This window comes from Tachypleus tridentatus, chromosome 1 (assembly GCF_004210375.1).
Source record: "Tachypleus tridentatus isolate NWPU-2018 chromosome 1, ASM421037v1, whole genome shotgun sequence".
Taxonomy (NCBI): Eukaryota; Metazoa; Arthropoda; class Merostomata; order Xiphosura; family Limulidae; genus Tachypleus; species Tachypleus tridentatus.
In genome coordinates this window covers 103233739-103257320 of record NC_134825.1, presented here as the reverse complement: position 1 = coordinate 103257320, position 23582 = coordinate 103233739, and the positions used below count along the sequence as shown (strand labels likewise).

Genomic DNA, 23582 nt, shown 5'->3' with positions numbered 1-23582 from the left:
AGCAGTTATAATTGTATTGTGTGATTCATTGGTTATGTCACGTTTAGAGTATTGTGTTTAGTCTTGGTATCCTTACCTTTGAAAGGGCTTTGAATTGTTTGAAGGGGTTCAAAGTTGGGTTACTAGAATGGTGTCTGGGATGGAAGAGTTGTCATATGAGGAGTGGCTGAAATCTCTTGTTCTGCTTTCTCTTGGAAAAAAGAAGAATTGGAGGAGGGGTGTGATATGATTGAGGTGTTAAAGATTGTAAAGGGAATTGATAATGTTGATGCATCATAATTGTTCATAATTAACAGTGAGAATAGTAGGGCTAGAGGACTCTAGTATAAACACTGGCAGGTTGGTTAGTTGGTTGATTTAATGTTTTATGGCACAAAGTAGCTAGGTTATCTGTCCCAAACATCCGGTAAAAAGGTAAAAGTAAATTTAGTACAATTCATAAAAGGAAATTAAGGTAAAACAAAACAAAGTTTAAAAAAAAACATAAATAGCATAAGACCAATGTTTACATCTAGTCTACAACATCATAACTACAGTAATTCAAAGTTGTAAAGGACTTTCTGTAGCATGACTGTAATAATCATAACTCACCAGGAAGACTAACAGTTAAGTACAAAAACCACCATCGGTAAACTGAAGTTGGCCTTTCCAGTCCTGGTTTCAAGTTACTTAATGGACACTGGCAGAGCAGAAGTCACCTTCAGCTAAGATAACTTTATTTTTCTTACAAGATAGTTAGCCTTTGAAGTGGGTTTTCTTTGGATGTTATGGAGCAAAAATTTTAACAAGTTTAACAGAAAGCTTGATAAGTATATGAATAAGTGTTGGCTTTAAGACTTCTAACAATTTATTCATTAACATTTATAGTTTAAATTAGAGGATGTAAGAGCCATGATGGACCAAAAGATCCCATACTGTTCCAAAACGTTATGTATTATGTCTAGTGCTTCAGACTGCAGTCTAATTCCAGAAGATTTAATATGTTTCTAATGCAACAAGAAAACTTTTGTCGATAATGTAGCTTCTAACTCAGCTTTGTTGTTAGTATTACATGGTTCACTATGGTAGTGAGAGTAAGAGTAAGACCATACAACATAGAAGAATATGGTATTGGGTAAGCTAAATTCTAAAAAGTTCTATTCTAACATCTAACTTCGTTTTTGTTTCGTTGGTCCCCTTATGATTCTACTTCGGATCAACTGTCCATTTGATTACAAACGTACCTTTATGCTAATGTTTATGCTTTAATGGTCGAGGTTATGTTTATTTCTGCATGCATCATACTTGAGCCAACAAAGTATCGCAAAAATATAATTTCTCCTTCTAAGAGTATGAATAACCTGGTCCTGAATTACATTGTTGAGTTGGCTAGGTCACTCGGCATATTACATTTTGTCCTTTGCAAAAAAGAATACTCTAAACGACCAAGAATGTTTGGCAACCAGAAAATAAAACATTTAAACTCACCATTTACCCTAAGTTATCTAAACTGCGACAAACAAAAGCTGTAAATTTCCTGTTGAAAATCCTTCTTTTTCGGTATTACTCAATGAACTATGGTCTACAAAAGACTTCTGCGCTACATAGTGGTTAGATTTTGTATAACGTTATATTTACATATTTTTTTTAATTATAAATAAGCATTAATTATAGATTATGAAAAATAAAATAACTCTTCTTTGTTTGATTGGTTGGTAAGTACAAAACAACACAGCAGGCTATCTGCGTTCTGCCTACCACAAGTATCAAAATCCGATTTTGAAAGTTATTAGCCCCCAGCCTTTCCGCTTAGCCACTGGGAAAATAACATTTGAACATCGATTGTGTATTGATATCGAGCAATGTACAGTAAATACACTCTTTTGGTAAGAAATGAGTCTAATGAAGGTTTCTGAAATAAATTAGAGCCATGTTTGTGATTTCAGAAAAATACTAACAAGCAAATAAATAAATTGAAATTTGATATCTTTCGACAAAAACTGTTTTAAATAACCACGAAACAGATTAAAAGGGAAGTTAGTTTTCAAAAGCTATAATTTTATTTATGTACAGTTTCATAAATTATAATGGAAAAGTGAGCGAAACACTAATAATCAGAAACTTAGGAACTGGTAGCCCAACTACTTCCAGAACTCGTGTATTTTATTCACACGATACACCCGTGGTTTACTTTTGAAAACCACTTCATACGAAATTTAACAGTTGCGGCACAAATTACAAGGTTTAGCCACGCGAGTGGCAATGCCTCCCCTTATTACGCTTATACCAAGCATTTTGAAGCTTAAATCTGTCACCTTTCCAATGAAAAAATAAAATAAAATATGTGATAAAAATGTTTGTTTTTTACAAATATTTCAATCTACATGACTGAAAATATACCAATCACAAGAAGTAAAACACTGAACTACACGTGTTTATATTGATTATGACTTCATCTACACTGACAATTTTATCCACTCATTAATTTTTAATTGATTAAGATAAGATATTCTTGCATTATTCTTTTGAAAAACATTAGGTACAAACTGGATTAGAAACACCATATGAAACAGTGTTCTTAAAGATGTAAAACTGCATTCTCTCTCTCTTGTCAGTAGCGTGAGTCTCTTTGTTACTATGGTTTCTTCCATGAAAAAAATTGCCACTTGTAATTCTCAACGCAAGGGTTTCGGATTCTCTTTTGTTCGTTATGTATTTTGTTTTACCCTACTTCTTTAGACCTGAAGATGGATTGGTTAACTGATGAGTTCAAGCTTGTTGTGTCTGAAGCTAAAGTGTTGCTGAGTTAAACAATATGTAATGTTCGAAATCTTTAAATGTTGGTGGTTAAATTCTATAGTTTTTTCGATTAATAGGCATTAATCCCAATTATAGTTTCCTAGGCCTGTAGAACATTCACTGTAGATGTCCAATAACAATATTATTCTTCTCTCTTGGTACGCTGCTTTTATATAAATCATGCGAAACTAGATTATACACCGAAGGTCGCTTGGCAAAAGTATTGTCAATCAGTAGCATTACATACACACTTAATACTTTGTTGATTCTTACGATCAAGAATCTTCTATTAATTTCGAGAACAGACAGGACTTGTGAATTACACAGCCGACAGTAAACGTCATAAGAACAAATAAAATTATACTGAAAGAAGCGAAGGTACTACACAAAATGTACAATGGTAAATCTGTTACAAAATAAAAAACCGATAACTCAAATAAGATTGAATTACCTTTTGACGAGGAACGCCCGACATGACCAAGCGTGTTAAGGCGTGCGACTCGTAATCTGAGGGCCGCGGGTTCGCATCCCCTTCGCGCCAAACATGCTCGCCATTTCAACCGTGGAGGCGTTATAATGTGACGGTCAATGTGATGGTAAAAGAGTAGCCCAAAAGTTGGTGGTGGGTGGTGATGACTAGCTGCCTTCCCTCTAGTCTTACACTGCTAAATTAGGGACGGCTAGCACAGATAGCCCTCGAGTAGCTTTGTGCGAAATTCAAAAACAAAAACAAAAATTGAACAGATAAATAAAGAGAAACCTCAGAGTCAGAGGATGTTAGCGTTGTGTTAGTTGATGAAGTAATAATGACAAGGGACATCTCAGTTAAAAACACTAGAAGTGAAGATAAGGGCCCCAGTAATAAATCATATGTCAAATACTTTCCAAATGATACATGAGTAGAACCTTATATCATGCAGATGCTCAAGTAGTTGCATACAAACCCAAGAATGATGTGAATGAAAGTGTGTAATATTGCCTCTAATAACATAACAAACACTGGATAATATGATACTCTATTTATGAAGTTGTAATTACGTTAAGTAGGTTTGTTTCTTTATTTTGAATATTGCACAAAGCTATACGAAAACGATCTACGCTAGCTGTCCCTGATTTAGTGGAGTAAGACAAGAGGAAAAGCAACTCCTGGGGTACTCTTTCAAACGAATAATGGGATTGACCATAATAACGTCCTAAGAATGAAAGGGTGAACATGTTTAGTTTAACGTGGATTCGCACCCGTGACTCTCAGATTACGAGTCGAGTGCCCTTACCACCTGACAATGCCAGGACACGTAATGTAGGATAAGTTTGTTTGTTTGTTTTTGGAATTTCGCACAAAGCTACTCGAGGGCTATCTGTGCTAGCCGTCCCTAATTTAGCAGTGTAAGACTAGAGGGAAGGCAGCTAGTCATCACCACCCACCGCCATCTCTTGGGCTACTCTTTTACCAACGAATAGTGGGATTGACCGTCACATTATACACCCCCACGGCTGGGAGGGCGAGCATGTTTAGCGCGACGCGGGCGCGAACCCGCGACCCTCGGATTACGAGTCGCACGCCTTACGCGCTTGGCCATGGCAGGCCTGGTAGGATAGGTCACATATGTATATAATTACACAAGATTATATGTTTATCAAATAAATTATACAATTTATTTCAAGAATAAATACTTAATGATTGTTTAGCTTTACTTGTAACATGAGAGTCACAATCAATTAATTTAAAGTAAACATTATGACAAATTTAATTACGAAACTCGATAGGGGTCGTACGCATTGTTTGTAACTCATTGATGCAGAGATTATCGAGTGTCGCGTGAAATTTTTAATGTGCAGAATACAGAAGACAGACGATAAGGTGTAATAAAGATGGGAAGTTTGGTATGCTGTTTCATGGCGCAAAGCAACTCGTCTATTTGCGCTAAAGATAAATAAATAGTGTGATTGGAACAGTAAAAGTAGAAAAACAGACAAAAATTAGCAGACGAGATATTACGAAACGGAAGCAGGCCAAAGAAAAGTAAAAAGGGAAGTTAATCGTCGTGGAAGGCCTTACGATTAATATAGGCCTAATAATTGATCTATTATTGTGAGTATTGTAAAAGATAACGAAAATAATTTATTTCGCCAAAGAGAGAACTGAGCATATATTTATATTAAATCTTTTAAAATCAAAATTACAGCTTAACTTCCGTTTGACATATCTCAAAAAAACCAAAGGCCAGCTAAGCCTAAAGTTACCACTAACCAACGTAAGCCTTATCGAAAGAATCTGATTCTGTTACGGCGAAATAGAAAATAAGAAATTTATTTCATTGCAAAAAATATGATGAAATTCAAAATACGATGAGAAATTTAACGTTTACAAAACTTGCAGATTAGAAAAATTGACACCAACCTTCCTAAAAATAAAAGTATACCTCCAGACCAAAATTCCCCCCAGTGGCTCAGCGGTATGTCTGCGGAATTGCAACGCTAAAAACTGGGTTTCGATACCCGTGATGGGCAGAGCACAGATAGCCCATTGTGTAGCTTTGTGCTTAATACAAAACAACAACCAGACCAAAGAATCAAATATATCACAGAAGAACTTCAAATTAAAAGTTTAAAACAAAGTATAAAGGAAATTTTCTGTAAAAATGAACTGAATCCCCGCAACAAACTTGCAAGTTTAACTTTCTCTGAATATTACTATTATCATCATTCATACGTAAAATCACATACTATAAAGGCTTAACAATCAACTAAAGCAGCCCTGGATTAACCATTAACCAAAATACGCACGTGATTAGGGCACCAAAGGAAGGGAGAACCACAGAGATTTCCCCTTAGTTATAATGCCCTAACCTCTTTCACTACCACACTTTGATTTTTTTTTTTTTTTGTAATTGCTCTTACCTACCGTGATTGACTTTACTCTGCATTGTTAAAAAGTTTTGGCTCGGTTAGTGACTAAAGTTTCGACAATCTACTAAATTATGAATCTGAAGTAAGAAGTAATTGATTTGCGAAAGATTACTGTAAAGAGCGGTACAAAATGTTGATAAAACTTCAGGTAAAAGATGATCACATGTTATGGTGTGTCACCTTGCAGATGAAATATTTTTCTCAATCATTTCTTCTGCTGTGGCTATTTATAAGAAATTTTCGGCAGTGGAACTGTTTTGTTTTATCTTTTACTGCTTTATTCAGTCACATCTACAGAAACAAAAGAGAATAATACCACAGAAATATAAGTAAAACGAAATGGTAACAGATGTGTACAGAGACGTGGCTAGTTTGATGTTTTTTTTCGGCTTTGTTTTCGTGCCTTATATTTAGGTTATTGTCTTGTTTGTTTTAGTTTTATTTGCGTTAGTATTGCTTTATTTGTGTGTTTTGTAATATTTTCATAAGTGTGTTTTTCACTGAAGTTTTCTAAGCCGTTACGTTTTTTGGCTTCAAATAGCTTGCTGATAAAAAACCTTTGTTTGTGAGTACATGGTTTGCAATTTATCATACCAAGAAACATTTTAGAAAGGAATGCTACTGTAGCAATGCCACCGTTCATATATTACATGTAAACCTATAAGAGCATTTGGGCATGTATATATACCCTTGTAATTATGTAATAATATAAGCAGATCTGAAGCTCAGATTTACTGAGGAGATAAGTACAAGGGTGCCTTCTGGTGATATTTTTTTATGAGACGAACGAACAATCCGAGACAGAAACACAAATACAACGAAGAGAAACTTTCAGGTGTAATTCAACTATTTTGTGACTATAAATTCAGATCACTATGTGTTGTATTACATTTCTGAAAAGCTGGGAAAACAATTGAATGATCGGAGCAGTCTAAAGGCGATAATTCGACCTTTAGATCAAATTACGTAAGACTTCGACATGTTCGATAACAAGGTTCTTAACATTGCTATGTTTATACCATACGAGTAGTAGTAGTACAGTACTGTGGCACCGTGGTCATACGAAGATAATGTTAACTGAAATATCAAGAAAATCAATTTAGGATTGAAAAAGTGCATAAACTAAACAACTTCATGTGAGCAAGGTTAATACTAAGTACTAGGCTTAACGTTAGTGGCCTCAGTTGCAATGTACAGGGTGGCCTAAAAGTCCCTACCCATCCATATATCTTATGTATCCAATGTATCTGTGTGCTGTCCCTCATTCTCGCTGCATAATATGCGACGCCATGTTCTGTGAGACATTTTCAAGTATAAATGGGCTTACATCGGCCATATTTCTGTGAAAAAAAGAAACAAATATATAATACATGCGTAATTGAATATAACATAATAACATATGGATGGGTAGGGACTTACGGGCCACCCTGTATTAGCATTAAGCCTGACGTTAATGTCATCTGAGAACTGAGTGACAATAACGTTAAGCCTAAATACTGTAACTAGTTTAGTGTATGTACACTGGAAACGCTACTGCAGCCTGGAATAATGAAGTAGACTATTCCCAGTGTAAGGCTGTCGTTTTGAATTTGCCTTCGCATCCAGGCATGTAAGTAAAGTTTCAGACATATGCCTATTTTGTTGATGTATGGTTTGCTGGCTCATCTAAAGTCCCAGGTCAAATCTGAGCTCAAAAGAAAAGTTGAGGTTACAACTCATTCTTCAGATATTAGGATTAAGGTACTCTAGTCTAGGCCTAACCCAGTATTTAATAATTCAATGTGCAACTGATTACATGTTATATATGTGTACTATTATAGAATGATTACTGTGTATATAGGCTACTACAGAATGTGTTGTGGATCACAAATTGTTTTGGAATACTTTTGGCTCACAGTGGATTTACATATTACCATTGACATTGCTTCTTGCAATCAGCTACCATAACAACAACCTTAATGAAACTTTTGCAATGACTGAAAATTAATTTTTCTAAAATGGATCGAGGCCAGTCATGAATGGTTTTCAACATATCAGAATACAGCAAGTCAATAAAAGTATTTATGAATTCATGTTTATGTGCTGATGGATCTGGACTCTAGGATAACTTTCTAACAGTCTTTGTCTAAATGTAGACCTAGAGTTTAGTATGTTTGATAGTCTTACGAATGTTTTTCTTTATAAATTTCAGTGTGTTTCTTATCATTATAACTATATATGATCCGTATTATTTTGTGTTTCTTTCTCTGTATATTTCAGACTGCAAGATGAAACAAGTTAATTTAAGTGGTGCACAAAAGAAAAAACTGGCAAAAGAGAACCAACAAAAGGCTTTGGATTTAGTGGCCAAGACTAGATAGCAGACTAATTCTTTCACTGAACTTACTCAACAAGATCTTCCAAGTCAAAACCCATCTCTGCCATGAGAAGTTACTTGTACTGTATCTGACTCTGACATGATTAAAGTTGAACCAAGCTCCACATCTACAAGCACCACTTTGTCCACTTGAAGGTCAGAACATGATGACGTTGAGGTGTCACAGGCTTGCTCAACTGGAACAACTTTCACAACTGATCTTACTTTGCCTGTAAATTCTCCAGATATCCCTGGTGTTAATGTTGATGCAAGTTTTTCTACAAGACAGTTTGAAGTTGAAATAATTTCTGAAAATGAAAATTGCTGAACTATGGTAAAATGCTTCAGTCTACAAAAGATGAAGAAACTAAAGCAAAAGATCCAGGGTTGTGGCTCGATTTCTCTGCTGCTGATGTGGCTTATTCGATTGCTTGTGGACCCACTGACTGTTAACACCACAATGGGTCATTCGTTAAATCTTGCTGGACTTTCAATAGTAGCAAACCAATGAAATACTGTTTGCAAAAACTTTTCTTTGGGGTAAAAGCCAATGGTGAGTAATACAAGAGATAATGGTTGTTGTATTCACTATCGACTCTTTGTCCCTAAATTTTCCTCGTGTTTTGTTGAAAGAGAAGGGTTCAGTGACTGGCGAAATACTATTGTAATTGATCATCATGAAAGAAGCACTACTCACCGAGACTCTATGCTGACATACTTAACTTACAGACAAGGTTTAGGCTTGCAACAAGAGTTGGAAAAACAAATTAAAAGAAGAGTGTTATTACTGGGAACATGTCTTGGAGCGTGCAATAGCTGTTATTTGTACGTTAGCTGAACGTAGCCTGGCTTTTCACAGAACAGATGAAATTTGGTTCACTGCAGAATGGGAATTTTTTAGGGCTACATTAGCTCATAAGTCAGTTTGATCCAGTTTAGCAGGGCATATTTATAAATATTGAAATTCTGGAAAAGGAAATCCTTCATACTTGTCCAAAACCGCCTATGAAGAACTCATTGAACCAATGGTTCAGAAGGTCTACACATTCGTTGTTGATGAAGTAAATTCTTCTTGTTATTTTAGCTTGTCAGTTGACTCGACGCCAGATCTATCACATATAGATCAGTTAAGAGTTGTACTCGATACTTAAAAAATGGGCAGCCTATTGAATGCTTTTTAACCTTTTTGGAACTAAAAAGTCATATGACTGATGAAATGGCAAACCAGGTATTGCAGTACTTACGTGAACTTTGCAAACTTAATTTTACAAAATATAGGAGTCAGTCTTATGACAATGCTGCTAACATGTCTGGGCGTTATAAGGATATGCAGCAAAAGATTTTAGAAGAAAATAAGTTTGCCATATATGTGCCTTGTGCAGCCCATTCATTAAATCTGGTAGACCGAAGTTCTTTCTACTGCTGTCAAGTGGCAATTAACTTTTATCTGCAATGTATTTGCTCTGTACATATTTTTCAGCCTCAACCAGCCAGTGGAAAATTTTTAAAGCTTGCACAATTAGGCAGAACGTGCTTCCATATTGCTCTCATGTTACTCTCGCTTCGTTGATATTCTCGATAGCACTTCTGATGATGTAATTTTTCCAGAATTTAGTCGAAGATAGTGCAGCTTCTGTAATTGTAGTCTTTATTGCTTGAGAGAAAGTTCGCTTCAAATAATAAGCTTTAAACGTTACAATGACACCGTGATTCATTAATTGCAGTAGAGATGTTGTATTGGGTGGAAGAAGATGAATTTTGACATTTCCATTAAAGTCACTGTTGGATGGCTTTAAAGTCCAAGTTGTTTTCTTTTGCAGTAATGTTCAACTGCAGGACAAAAATAACTTTTTAACCAGTCTTCAAACAAAGGTTTTGTGACCCATGCTTTTTTTTATTTGATCGCCAAACAACTGGGAGAGTCTTCTTTGCACAGCTGATAAGTGTTCGGGGGGTTTCCGCACGATACACAAGCACAGGTTTTAATTTAAAATCGCCGGATCCATTTCCGCGTAACAAGTGTCAAACGATCTTTTAACGCCTTCTAACGTGGCCGAGTTTTTTCATTTTCTGATAGAAAAGTTCTAGAAGGCATTTTTTTCCCAAAATAAACCCGTTTTACCAACATTAATATTTGGTTATCTTCGTACCGAACTTTTTAATAATTTGAACTTTCGCCTGCAATACGAACATTATGAAAACCAGAGTGTTTTTTAAAACGAAAGAACCAATCACGGCTTGCCAAAAATATTTCTTTAGTTCCCCATTCACCAACGTTTTCTTTAAAGGCGGCCCGTCATGACCAAGCGTGTTAAGGCGTGCGACTCGTAATCTGAGGGTCGCGGGTTCGCATCCCTGTCGCGCCAAACATGCTCGCCTTTTCAGCCGTGGGGGCGTTATAATGTGACGGTCAATCCCACTATTCGTTTGTAAAAGAGTAGCCCAAGAGTTGGCGGTGGGTGGTGATGACTAGCTGCCTTCCCTCTAGTTTTACACTGCTAAATTAGGGACGGCTAGCACAGATAGCCCTCGAGTAGCTTTGTGCGAAATTCCAAAACAAACAAACAATCTTTAAAGGCGTTTAAAAGACTCGTAGCTTTCGTTTCAATTTCCATTTGACTTAAAGGAATTCGCTTTTGATTACAATCTTCTATCCATATTGATAGCAGACATTCCATATTCACCATTAGAGAGCTCCTTTTCTTAACGATTGTTTTCGAGGCAAAACAGTTGGTAGCCATTCAATACTGTTTTTACTGGTTTTTTCATTTAACAGTCTTACAGATGATTCATTTATTCCTTCGTCTCGTGCGAGTTAGGTTTCTTTGGCTCGGTATCATCACACATTCTTTTCTCACGCATAATAAAATGATCTCTGTAAAAAGTATACACCAGTCCTTAACATGAAAAAACTGAACTGCCGCTGACAGCAAGTGATGCTCAGATTTATACTGTGCAGTATATAATGTGCATGCGCATTGTATAGGCTTGTAGAAAGATCTAGAATAAGCGAATGACACAAATTCGTAGACATCTTTTTAGAAATATATGTATTAAAATGTCAGCCATAATAAAAAGGGCCCAAAGGCTTATACGTATATAAATAAAGCCCCATTATAGTGAACCCCATACTGTTAAGCTTCACCTCGGACCTCCTTTAATATCCAAGAACACACTTCAAAGACGAAGAGAAATACGTAACAAGATATTTATGAAATTGAAGATTTATAAAAATATAAATCTACGTTTCAAAAACCGAAGTGTCACAGTAAGAAAAATTACATTTAACAAAGGATTTCATTCATGTACTATCGTGTAATTGATTTGTACGTTAGTTTTGCATGCTATTCTTCTCAGTTTTCAGTTGTTTAACTGAGAAATGAACAACTTAAAAATCTAGAAGCAAATGTATCTTAACGTCAAATTAAGAGATAGGTTTGTTTTTGAATCTCGCGTAAAGCAAGACGAGCCATCCCTAATTTAGCAATGTAAAACTAAAGGGAAGACAGCTATTCATCACCACCTATCGCCAACTCTTGGGTTACTCTTTCACTAACGAATAGTAGGATTGACCGTCACATTATAACGGGAATTTGAACTCGCGACTTTCGGATTATAAGTCGAGTGCTTTAACCACCTGCCCATGCTGGGCCTGAGGGGAAAGTAGCATTTGCAATTTCTATAATATTTATTATAAATCTTGCCTCCCGCTAGTACAGCGGTATGTCTCCGGATTTACAACGCTAAAATCAGGGGTTCGATTCCCCTCGGTGGACTGAGCAGATAGCCCGATGTGGCTTTGCTATAAGAAAAACACACACATTATAAATCTTAGGCTTATTTGATTCAGGGTATTAACTTTATTGCAACAGCACAACAAAACTGTGATAGTATTTTACCTGGCAACCATGAACAGCGTAATGAACATTTTACCGTTTTCAGGACGGAAGATCTATTGAAATCTTGGCCTGGCATGGCCAAGTGTGATAAGGCGTTCGACTCGTAATCCGAGGGTCGCGGGTTCGAATCCCGGTCGCACTAAACATACTCGCCTCCCAGCCGTGGGGGCGTTATAATGTGATGGTCAATCCCACTATTCGTTGGTAAAAGATTAGCCCAAGAGTTGGCGGTGGATGGTGATGACTAGCTGCCTTCCCTCTAGTCTTACACTGCTAAATTAGGGACGACTAGCACAAATAGAGGTTTTGCGTGAACCTATTAGTGTCACGTGACCACAACGAGTTTGTAAACATATCGCCATATTGGGTGGCAAGTGTCCCGCATGACTGAACGAGTTAACAACTGCTATATTCAGTACTATTCACATGTAAATGGCTGCCGCTGGCTTTTCATCACTTGTAGCACACCTGACAGGTGCTGATAAGGCCAGGTATGAGGAAAACGTGAAGGAACTGGGTGTAGGAGACCCGTATATGCTCCCGCCACGTGTATTTACGCCAGTAATATCCAGCCAAGACAACGTTGTTCAGAGTCAGGCTGTTGCCGGAGTAGATCTGCCAAATATTACATATGGTGACATTTATATATATTTGATAAACAGGACTTCCACCTTTACAAATGAAAGTCTAAAAGGTTACAAAAGCCTTGATGCGTACAAGTACTTTGTGGCAGGATTTGTACAGAATGTCCAGATAATCAGGGCAACGTCGGATAAAGTCATCATTACAGCCAAAGTTTGTACATCATGTTGTATTACATACATGTATCGTACTCTGTATGATAGATTTAACTACATTTTAGAAGAAGACTAGATACTTAAGTAAAATAGGGCCCCCATTTTAATAAATGGTTCAATATTATTGTAATACATGTGTCCTGACTGTTGTCAAAACTCTCGCCTCGGAGAACTTCTACACATGTTTGTATAATGATATTAAGACACCTAATTGTCTAGGCTGTTTCAAAACTTAATTTTTGATTTATGATTAATTTTTGGTACGGAATCAATATATAGATAATAAATAGTACAAGTAGACATAGACCAGCGTTAAAGCTGGTCAATAGCCATGTTAGGTTTCTGTAAAAATAATTTAATATTTAACTGTTCTATTATTTTTTATATTATTTTATTATTTGAGTGACACATGTATCCCAACCTGATACCCAGTTGTCTTTAAAAGCTTATATATACACAACTTAATATTTTCTTTGTTATTTTACAGGTGTGCCACTCTCAGCAGCTAAATGAACCACCACTAAAGCTATGGGTTGCTAGCTGCACGAATGGAGAGATAATATCTTCCCACTGCACCTCCAAGGCTGGACTAGGTGAAGTCTGCTCCCACGTTGGCATTCAGATTCAAGTCTAACTAAGTCTATGAATGATATTTCCGTCTGCATACATATCTCAATTGTATATTGTGATGTACACAAGTCAAAATTATCACATGTAGCTTCAAGTTCATCAGCAGAATCAGTACAGCTGCTATCAGTGCCAGCAAATTCTATGAAAGCAAGGTCAAGCAGCCCAGCAGCAGCTTTATGTCTCATTTGTTGTTCTTTTCTCCTTTTGGTCACTTCTTTCCTGTTTTCATATGTACACAATTCAGCAGCTTTCCTTCTCTTCAGGGGAAAACGTGTAAAATGATATATGGAAGGTACATAGTCAGGTGATAGGGGATCATCACTCTTCGTCCCTGAAACAGAGTACAATAATTTAGTTAAGATATAGATCTACAGGCATCATCAGATAATATTTATACATATAACACATGCACTGTACACTTTTAACTGAATATATATATATATATATAACTGAATATGCTGAACATTGTTTAACAACTGAGTGTACAGCCAACAAATTAATTATTTGCACACTTTTTAATTTTGTGCCAGTTGTGGTTTTCTGATGAATCACTTAAATTGGTCCTTTAAGAGATATTAATATTTTGTCTTAATGTACAAATTGCTATATAACCTATTCATCATGAATAATATTGTTCCTTCAGTAAATTTACTATTCAGTTATTTAAAAGTAAAATAAAAGTGTGCAAAACATTTCTTTGACTGGTGCTGCAGTGTGCCCTGCTGTACATATATCATGCGTGTAAGTTTCAATTTATTCAGCCTGGCTATAGATGAATTATAGATACCTGACACAAAATGTTTACTACAAAGTCTGGTGTCCTCTGTGAGTGTCCAGTTTTTTTATTGACAGCTGCAATCCATCGTCTTCTTCGGTCGGGATCTATAGGAAATCTGTAGTATGACACATTTTCCACCTGTCCATGTCGATTTTAACAGTTAAATGCACAACACGAGTGTACCATCGCGCACTTTTGACAATGAATCACCCTTGTGTTGGAATATAAACACGGTCAGCAGTAACTAGGTCAAGAGTGACGTCACACGCAAACCTCTATTGCCTTCGAATAGCTTTGTGCGACATTCGAAAAACAAACTATTGAAATCATATTAGTTTTGAAGAACAAAATATTTGATACAGCTAATTGTAGTCATTAATCCCTATATAACACCGTGGAATGCAGTATTTGTCACACAAGTAATATATGTGAATATTCCTTAACTGATTTTTCAATTTAAATATTGTTACAGTGTTTATACATTTATAACTACTCAATTATAATTTATATGTATCATGAGACATCTGTTAGCAGTCTTATTATGGTTGATATAAATACCGACTAAGACTTGTGTTGTCAGAAGAAATTGCAAAGCAAAACTTCGTATACATTTTATTTGCTTTTACCTAAATTTCAAGTTGAAATCTTAGGCAAGTGTTGTTATTATTTATTAAATCTAAATTATGCATAACATAAACATGATTATAATTTCTCAGTTCAAGGGTCTTTCACACTACAGAAAGCAATAAACTTTGCAATCATTATTGTTAGTAAAACGTTTTTCCACCGAACAATGTTACTTCAGTTCATGACGTCATTCAAACAAGAATACTTTGTGCCACAGTAACACTGATATTTCACTTAGAAACAATACAGAAAGTGATTTACAAAGCGTACAGTGCAAAGAGAATTCAATGGCTAATTACACTCAATTATTTTATATTTTCGCTAATTTCCTGCTTGTTTCAGGTTTTAGATTCGTCTACGAAACTGAACGTGGTTCTACTCTCACATTAATTTGTTCAAACCGAGCTTATAAAAGAGCGAGAGAAGAACCAGTAATTTGGTTCTCAAATCTCAATGAACAAGTTATTAATAGTGAGAAAACGCAAATAAAATACGGTGGCAAATTAGTGCTAACCGACATCCAATTTGAAGACGCGGGAATTTACACATGCAAAAATCGTGAAGGTGATTACAAACATGATGTCAGAGGTAATTCAAGGTTTTTTTTTTAAAGACCGTATTTTCATTTATTAAACGACACTAATTTAACAGAAATAACACCAAAATCGAAATCGTCCATCTTGCTTTTAAATTTCTTTCAGCCATAACCTTTTCGTTTGATATTTCACTCACCATGTGTATTGATTAAAAATAATAATTGTCTGTATATACGTAAGATTACACTGTGTAAGAAAATTTTTACCTTTTCTTGTTTCTGGGCACAAAATGTTATTTTCTAATTGCTTATGCCTAAAGTAAATGGAAAAGGCCTATTCTCTTCAAACTTTACTTTTGTGGCTTGGGAGCGTGTATAACGAAAACATGATGGGAGAATATATTTGAGGGCTGATACGTGAAAGGGATTTATATTTCAGTCGCAAATCTCGAAAAAGTACTTACTTCTAAATATTTGTGTATAACTTTAGTATAAATACATGTAAATCTTGATTCATATGCTGTTAGGGCTCGGCATGGCCAAGTGTGTTAAGGCGTGCGACTCGTAATCTGAGGGTGGCGGGTTCGCATCCCTGTCGCGTCAAACATGCTCACACTTTCAGCCGTGGGGGCATTATAATGTGACGGTCAATCCCACTTTTCGTTGATAAAAGAATAGCCCAAGAGTTGGCGGTGGGTGGTGATGACTAGCTGCCTTCCTTCTAGTCTTACACTGCTAAATTAGGGACGGCTAGCACAAACAGCCCTTGAGTAGCTTTGTGCGAAATTCACAAACAATCCTATATTGTTTTATTCAGACATTATGTAAATTTGCCCGTTTCTACATGTGTATTGACTACAAAATTATTTATATTTCCCATGTATACGAAAGATTATGTTGACAATAGTATCACTTTTAACTTAATTATTTCACAATAAAAAATTTCATGTTATGTGTTACGTTTTTGTAAACAACCAAGCCGGGTGTTCATACAAAGAAAAAAGAAAGTTAATTCTGTCATTAATTATCGTTTGCAAAGCATTTGTATTCATTGGTTAGAGCTATGGAATTCCTGATTTTTCTCTTACAGAGCTTGGTAGTTAACGAGGCTAAAAGTAAACAAGATACTCTCTGACAAATCAACCTGAGGTATTCAAAGATTTGGTTAAAAATTTGAAACTCTTACTGATACACAACACTTTCAATCAATTTAAAGTTTCTATACAGTAGTTTCAAACTGTTAATACCACTGCCGTTCGATTCTTTTTTTTGCTAGCTTAACTCTGCCCCTTACTAGTACAGAGGTAAGTCTACGGATTTACAACGCTAAAATGAGAGGTTCGAATCCCATCGGTGAGCTCAGCAGATAGCCCGACGTGGCTTAGCTGAAAGAAAACACACAAACATAAACAACTCAGCTCTACATTTATTTTTGCATATACAAATTAGATATTTTCGTTCTTACCATAAATGGATGTTTCTTTAATAGTATAAGGTTTTGATGGGGAGTGCAGAGGTTAGTGAAGCCTAATAATTATGTTTAACGTCACATTTGCTCGCAAATATTTCTGCCTCATTTTTCTCAATTTGCTCATTACCGATTTTAAGTCAGTGGTGTGCGAAAATCTCGTTTTAGGAGATTTCTTTAATGCTAGAACCCGTTAGTAGGTCTCATTTATAGCGATCAAAAATATTTTTCTTTATTCGTTGTAAAATATGTACAGGATGGGTAGAAAATGTTTAAGTTGGCGAAGCAATGATATTACACTCCCGATGATTTAATGTTTAAACATAGCTTAACATTTCGTAAATGGTGTAATGTAACCGAAAATTGGTTGCTTTTGGGAAAGGTATGCAACAGACCTTTTCAATGTAAATTTTTATATGCCCAAATCATGAAAATATATTCAAATGAGAATTTAAAATATTCGAAACAAAGATATTTATTGTACTTAAGAGCATCGAAAAAATAATTTTGATTCGCCAGAACAATTCGGAAAAAGACCTGCAACAAGTCGTACAAACACAAATGTCGGAGATAAAAACCGCTGAAGTGACCCAGGCGACGGTACGTTAAAAAAAATATCCCAGTTTTCTAACCGCTGAGTAATTAGATAGATATGCACACACAGACATACCAGTCACGTGACTGATGTAGTAATTATAGATTTCTGTGATCAAAGAAGAGATTGATTATGGAAAACGTGTAGAGAGAAGTGATGAGACTCCAAAGTTATTTTGATATAATGAACTCAACTTGTGAATGTTGAAGCAAAATCTTATGAACTGTAAAGATACAAATCATATCTACGAAGTTTTTTAAGAACGTATGTTGAATAAACAATACTTTAAATTTACAGTGAAAGGTGTTATATCGCAATATTATTTATCTTGATAAATCCACAAAATATTAAGTATTTGCTTTTATATTAACTTCATATGAAAAATTTTCTCGGAATGCATATCACGCATTTTCTGCAATATACGGATATTATTTGATATTTTGTTGTTTGCAAGACACAATTATATACTGATACATTTTACCAACGTAATACTCCCAAAAGAACCTGTATTTTCATACCTGATATTAACACAAACAGTGACAACAGTTTCACGTTTAACTGTGACAAATAAGAATTTTGCAAGGGAAGCACCAACGGAAATCAAATGTACCAATAGTAAAAAGATCGTGTGTAATTTTATAAATTTCCAAGTTTGTGTGATTAGTTTCATTAGTTAACTCCATCAGGAAGTACATAAAGAAACAAATGTCTACTGTTAAGAAACTGTTTTGACACGTTTTATTTTTCTCACGAGAAGTAACATTTATGTTGTTATTTTACAGAGTGAGTCATAATTAATATTATAACTAGTGCGTCGTGCTCGTTGTGAAAAACCTTAAAATTCCAACGGTGACACAAAAGGTGCTTACAAAAATATTAACTCTCTGTTGTTTTCCCCAGTGTATATTCCAGCCGAGAATCTCAACTGTACACGAGGATACCAAAGAGATGTTTACAGGTGTTGTAAGTATATATGATACTCAATTACTTTAAACTGTTCACATTAAACACAATTGGATGAAAGACTTTTAAAAATATGGAATTTTAGTTAAACAAATACGTTTTTTGACACTAAAGACGTTGTTAGAACGATAAAAATTAACACTGGGTAAATAAATGTTTAGCTATGTACCTTTAACGCTTTTAGATCCATGTCCTCCTGGTCACTATGACAATGGATTCCAAACTCACTGCCTGCCGTGTCCAGGAGGGACTTACATAACATCATTTGGTGCTGACGCCTGTATACCTTGCCCTGGAGATAAAATTACTGATGAAGAAGGAGCTGATAATAAAGATCTTTGTAGAAGTAATGAAACAAAAGGGTTTTAAAGTTTTCTTTTATTGTTTCCTTAACATTTTAAAGATGTTTATTTTTGTTCAGGCAGATTGTTATAATACGATACTTCTTCATAACTTTCATGGTTTTTAATGCATTAAAAAGCTTTGCTTTTACTTGGAAATCCTACTACTTGTTTTTAAAGATGAGCTCAAACACTTACGACAAATAGTATTGAATAGCTGTCTTACCTCCAGTGTATCATTTCAAAATTAGGAACGGCTAGCGCTGAAAGCCCTCGTTCAGCTATCCGCGAAATTGAAAAACAAATATAACGGTGTCTCGATCTGTGTGCGTCACATTATTACTAAAAAGACCAAAGATATTTCACTAAAACAGTGTATGTCCCAAAACATAATTTAAATCTATGTTTAATATGTTTATTTTGTGTACATAATGTCGTTTTTGTAATAAAAGAAAGTAATTTGTCCAAATACAAAACAAATGTCTTAATATAAGATTATAATAACATTGGATTATCAAAACGTTAGCACCGTCTCGTAAGTTCTGAACAAAACTATTAGAAAGAATTGTTACAAAGTAAGCGAAAAACTTCATGAGCATTGACGTACGACGTTCAGTGTTTGTGGTCAAAATGGTGTCGTTCTTTATCTGGTAAATTTACAGTAAAGACAAATTTGTAAAATTACAATTGTTAATAGTGTTATAAAACGCAGAAACTACCATTCAGTGGATACGATTCGATAGCAAATATAATTGTGTACCATAATAAGTGAAGAAGCTAATTATAAAACTTAATTCAGTAAATGAATAGCGATTAAACAAACTGGCTTTATTAAGTAGTCAATGGAAAGACGGTTTGTTTAATTTGTGTTATATATTCTTACAATTTAAGTGAATCGAAGTTGATTTTACTCACTGTGTTATACTGAGTTGTATAATATGTAAATTATCGTAAAGAAAATGTCGAGATTTTTCTTATATCGTCTGATCACGTGTGTTTGGAATGGAAAGTCAGTAGGTTTTGTGATATATGGTCTCACAATGTAAATATGTTGGAAAACCTAGTTGATTTCCCGTTATATAACTATATAGTTATTGTTATTACACAACTGTACTATTTGTCTACTAGTAAGGAGCTCAAATAGTACAACAGGCGTCATTTTTCTTTGCTAATTATCTGTTTAATGTGTAAAGATAAAATGTATATATACAGTTGTCAAATTGTAAAGGTTGTTATCAATGCTTAATATGAAAATATATTATACATGTAAGAAATATCATATTTATTTAATTGAAATTTTAAATGTTAAATCAAGTTTATATTTGAGCTTAAAGAATTATACACTTCCCTATTATTATGAAGTTACATTTGAAGTATTCTTTCTGTTTTATGTAATCGATACAATGTGTAAAACTGTTTTAAAAACAACTCTCTCTCTTAAGATCCAACTGATATGGTTCTCAAGGTCACTTTCCCCTGGGCGACCAAACCTACAGTTGTAAGGTATCCTTGGTGGATGGAAGAGCTGACACTAATTTCGATTTGTCTTATTGCTTTGTGGTAAGTTACAAGTTATCTTCCAGTTCTTGCTAAGTAAAGTATGTGGAACAGGGGTGAGAGAGCATCTGACCTCAATTCCCAATTATCTTTTAATTGAATAGTAGGGTTGGATATTTGAAAATGTCAAGTGTTTTCAGTGCCCCTTTGGTAGTTAATTTGTGAAAACACTAATGTGAACCTTGTAAAGCTGAATATGTTTAATTAACCTCACAAATGAGGTCAAAATAACTTTTCAATTATAGTTAACATTTCTACATGGTGGTTTATCAAGTGTTTTTGTAGATCTGTTTGCTTACGATAAAACCAACAAAAAAGACAACTATTTAGAGTTAATCTTTAATAGTATTGTTTATATAGAAAACTGAAAGAAAAAAAATCGCGTTTTTATTTCTCATTTATTTTTTATTTATTATTATTTAGTGTTCTTTGTTGTTTCTGCAATGTGAATGAAAAAGCCCGGGGCAAATGGAAAGCTCTAAAAAACCGCATCCTCGGGTCTTGTGGTGTTTTTGCCTACACGAAGCTAGAAGACCAGGAGCTTGTAACTAAAAAGATCACCCCCAGTGAATTAGACATTTTGGAAGCTGTTTCAATGATCCCTGAGTGTGAGAAGGCCCCAACAAATAAGTTCAATAAAAGAGAAACTAATGTGGTATTAAAGGAAAATCAAACAGAACCAACCATATTGCAGACAATAAATGAAAATAACTCAGTAGAAAAGAAACCAGAAAGAGCAGAAAACGTGAGCAAGCCTGCTTCAAGTCCTGATAAAACTGAATTAAAGACACGCGTTGAGACAATCGTGAATGATGAGAAACCTGAAGAGACATTAAAATCTGATTCACTGACAACGGTTCGTATACGTTTAAAATTCTTTTACTTTATAGTACTCAGTATTATACAGCATAAGTATATAACCATTAATAAATAGGATGCGCTCTTAATATTAAACTTTCACTTCGTACAAGTTAATTTATACCTACATATATATATATATATTGCAAGAAGCAACTGAAATATAATGGAATTAATAGCACATTATTAATGTTAATGCAAAATTACTGTTATAAAATAATTACAACCATTCTGATACTTAATTTATGTGAATATCTGTATCTGGTTCAAAATTGAATTAATTTCTCATTCATATTACGTTTATGATTAATATTTGGTAGAGTTAAAAACATTTCACTTTAATGTAATGTATACTATGTCAAACTGTGTGATCAATATGATATGCTTGCTTACAATGAGTGTTGTTAAGACATCCACAACTACAGAAAAACATGCGTTCAGAGTCATTTGAATACATGTAATTCTTCTTCCAAAAGAGACCTATACATGTTCGATACTATTGAGGTCTGATAAGACTGTACCCTAGTTAAACTGGTCAATTACCTCTTCTTCAATATTATTACATGTGGCAAACCAATTATCATCTATTTAGCTAAAGCCAGAACCAAACATTACAATATATGATAATGTAAGAGGTACTTCCATTGCTATTATGACATCTGGAAAACATAAAGGTCTGATTGTCGGTTCATGATTTTCATTTCCACACATACTTCCACTACTGATATTAAAGTGAGTTATTTTGTGTCTTACTATAACTAAAATTTACCTTTGTTGTTAATATTACCAAACTTCATGAGTTTATTAGCCGTACATACACTGAAATGACGTTCTGTTGAAGCTACGAACATCTGATTCTGTTTTTAACAGTTATCACATAATTGCTGCGAATCGTTAGATCACGGTAACTTACTTTAAATGTGGATTTTATTATTCTTAGTTTAGTACCAGTGTATTTGTACCATTTTGTTACAAGTGATTTCACCATATCTTGTTTATAACACCTTGATACATTTTACAACAGTTTGTTTTTTTTATAGTCAGCCAAATTTCACTGGTCTGACAGACATTTAGTGAAATATCCAATTGTTTTCTTTTGGACTAAGATTATTGAATATTTTAAAGTACTATAAACTCCGTGATTTACTTCAGTGTTACAACTATGATAAGACAGTTTGGAAACTCTTCCTCTTTATAGTCATTTGTAGTTCAGATTACATAACTTTTCATGTTCAATTTATATAACAATGAAATGAGGAGAACAACTAACATTTATTTATAACAGTAGTTTTATCTTATTTTAACAAGTTAGTATTTGTGAACTTACAAAACATAAATGTTAAACATTATTTAAAGCTCTTGTTTGCTCTATATTACCTTCCTCACTATTTGGGACAATGCTTGAGATATATTTCGAGTTTCGAGAAAACGTTTATCAGATATCTTAACCCAATTTCATAACATACAATTTTCATATAAACACTTATTTGGTTTTATTCATATTATAGTAAAATGATTGTTAGATAAAGAATAAATTATATATTTTTAAAATGTTTATTAACTGATTATTGTTATTAAAATAGTTTTTTGTTTTGTTTTTTTCCGATCGATGAGTGTTCCCTCACTAATTATGATTTACATCTTCAGGCAGAAACACCAGCTTCAGAAGAAATTAAAGACGTTGATTGTATCCAGAGGGAGGTGTCAAGCAACATCTGGCCTCCCTCAACGAGACTTTTCCACAATGTTGATAAAATTATTACTGTAAGACTTGGCAGAAAACCAGAACATCATCAGAGAAATGTTTTATTGTTATTGAAAATAGTGAAAACCGAAACAAATTTGTTATTGGTAGAGCTCCAAATCAACACCTACGTGTCAATTGAAACGTTGCCAAGGCGAACATAAACTTATTGTACAGAAACCTAAAAAGAATAATCAAATTAAACACGTTGACAGCCCTCACAAGATTGTTTTCACAAAAGATCCGAAACTGGAACCAAACCCCAAAAATTAAATAACCCATGGGTTGCATACAAGCATACCATATTAAAAATAATTACTTTACCTTATCTCATAAGTTACTATTTTTACATTTTACTCACTGATATAAATAATAAATAAAACATACTCATGAAAACAAAAAATATGATATTCGCCTGGGTCTTCTCTTTTTTTTGCTGTCAACTGTCATGAAACTTAAGCTCACTTTTGATGTACTAAAGGTATTGATACAATCAATAATGCAGAAAACACTGTCCTATAAATATGATAATTTTCTGGCTTTTTAACTATGTGATAATTTCCTTAAAGAAATTAAGCTAAGCTCTTCAATGTAATTAGTAATTTCCATCAGAATAAATTTGAAACCAAATGATAAAATAGACAAAACTGCATAAAGAAAACAACAAACCAGATCGCTTGATACTTTAGTTTTCTATTGGGTATAAATAATATAGTGTAAAACACTAAAGATAACTATTAGCATTT

The 23582-nt window shown here is 34.4% G+C and overlaps 2 protein-coding genes and 1 long non-coding RNA gene across 5 annotated transcripts in view; 2 read left to right on the top strand and 1 right to left on the bottom strand.

The window, feature by feature from the left end:
- Positions 1–1752, bottom strand: part of LOC143257295 (uncharacterized) — a 38818-nt gene extending 37066 nt beyond the window's left edge. For both annotated transcript variants that reach the window (XR_013031770.1, XR_013031771.1), the window contains exon 1: positions 1468–1752. This is a non-coding gene — a long non-coding RNA (uncharacterized LOC143257295). The remainder of the gene's footprint in view (positions 1–1467) is intronic.
- Positions 1753–4603: 2851 nt separating this feature from the next.
- LOC143257264 (uncharacterized) lies at positions 4604–14006 on the top strand. 2 transcript variants are annotated; one of them, XR_013031757.1, is made up of 3 exons: positions 4604–4870; positions 7948–8597; positions 13228–14006. XR_013031757.1 is itself a non-coding variant. In XM_076515702.1 (2 exons), the coding sequence occupies exons 1-2, from the start codon at positions 12376–12378 to the stop codon at positions 13372–13374; spliced, it is 510 nt and encodes a 169-aa protein (XP_076371817.1). In that variant the 5' UTR covers positions 12062–12375; the 3' UTR covers positions 13375–14006. The 2 variants fall into 2 exon arrangements, 1 of the variants encoding a protein (XP_076371817.1); XM_076515702.1 differs by lacking the exons at positions 4604–4870; positions 7948–8597 and adding an exon at positions 12062–12738.
- A 207-nt stretch (positions 14007–14213) lies between these two features.
- LOC143232800 (uncharacterized) lies at positions 14214–23109 on the top strand. Its single transcript, XM_076468679.1, has 6 exons — positions 14214–15363; positions 18274–18336; positions 20120–20237; positions 20658–21090; positions 22740–22856; positions 22948–23109. Exons 1-6 carry the CDS (start codon positions 15063–15065, stop codon positions 23107–23109), a joined length of 1194 nt encoding a protein of 397 aa, XP_076324794.1. The 5' UTR covers positions 14214–15062.
- The last annotated feature ends 473 nt before the right edge of the window (positions 23110–23582 follow it).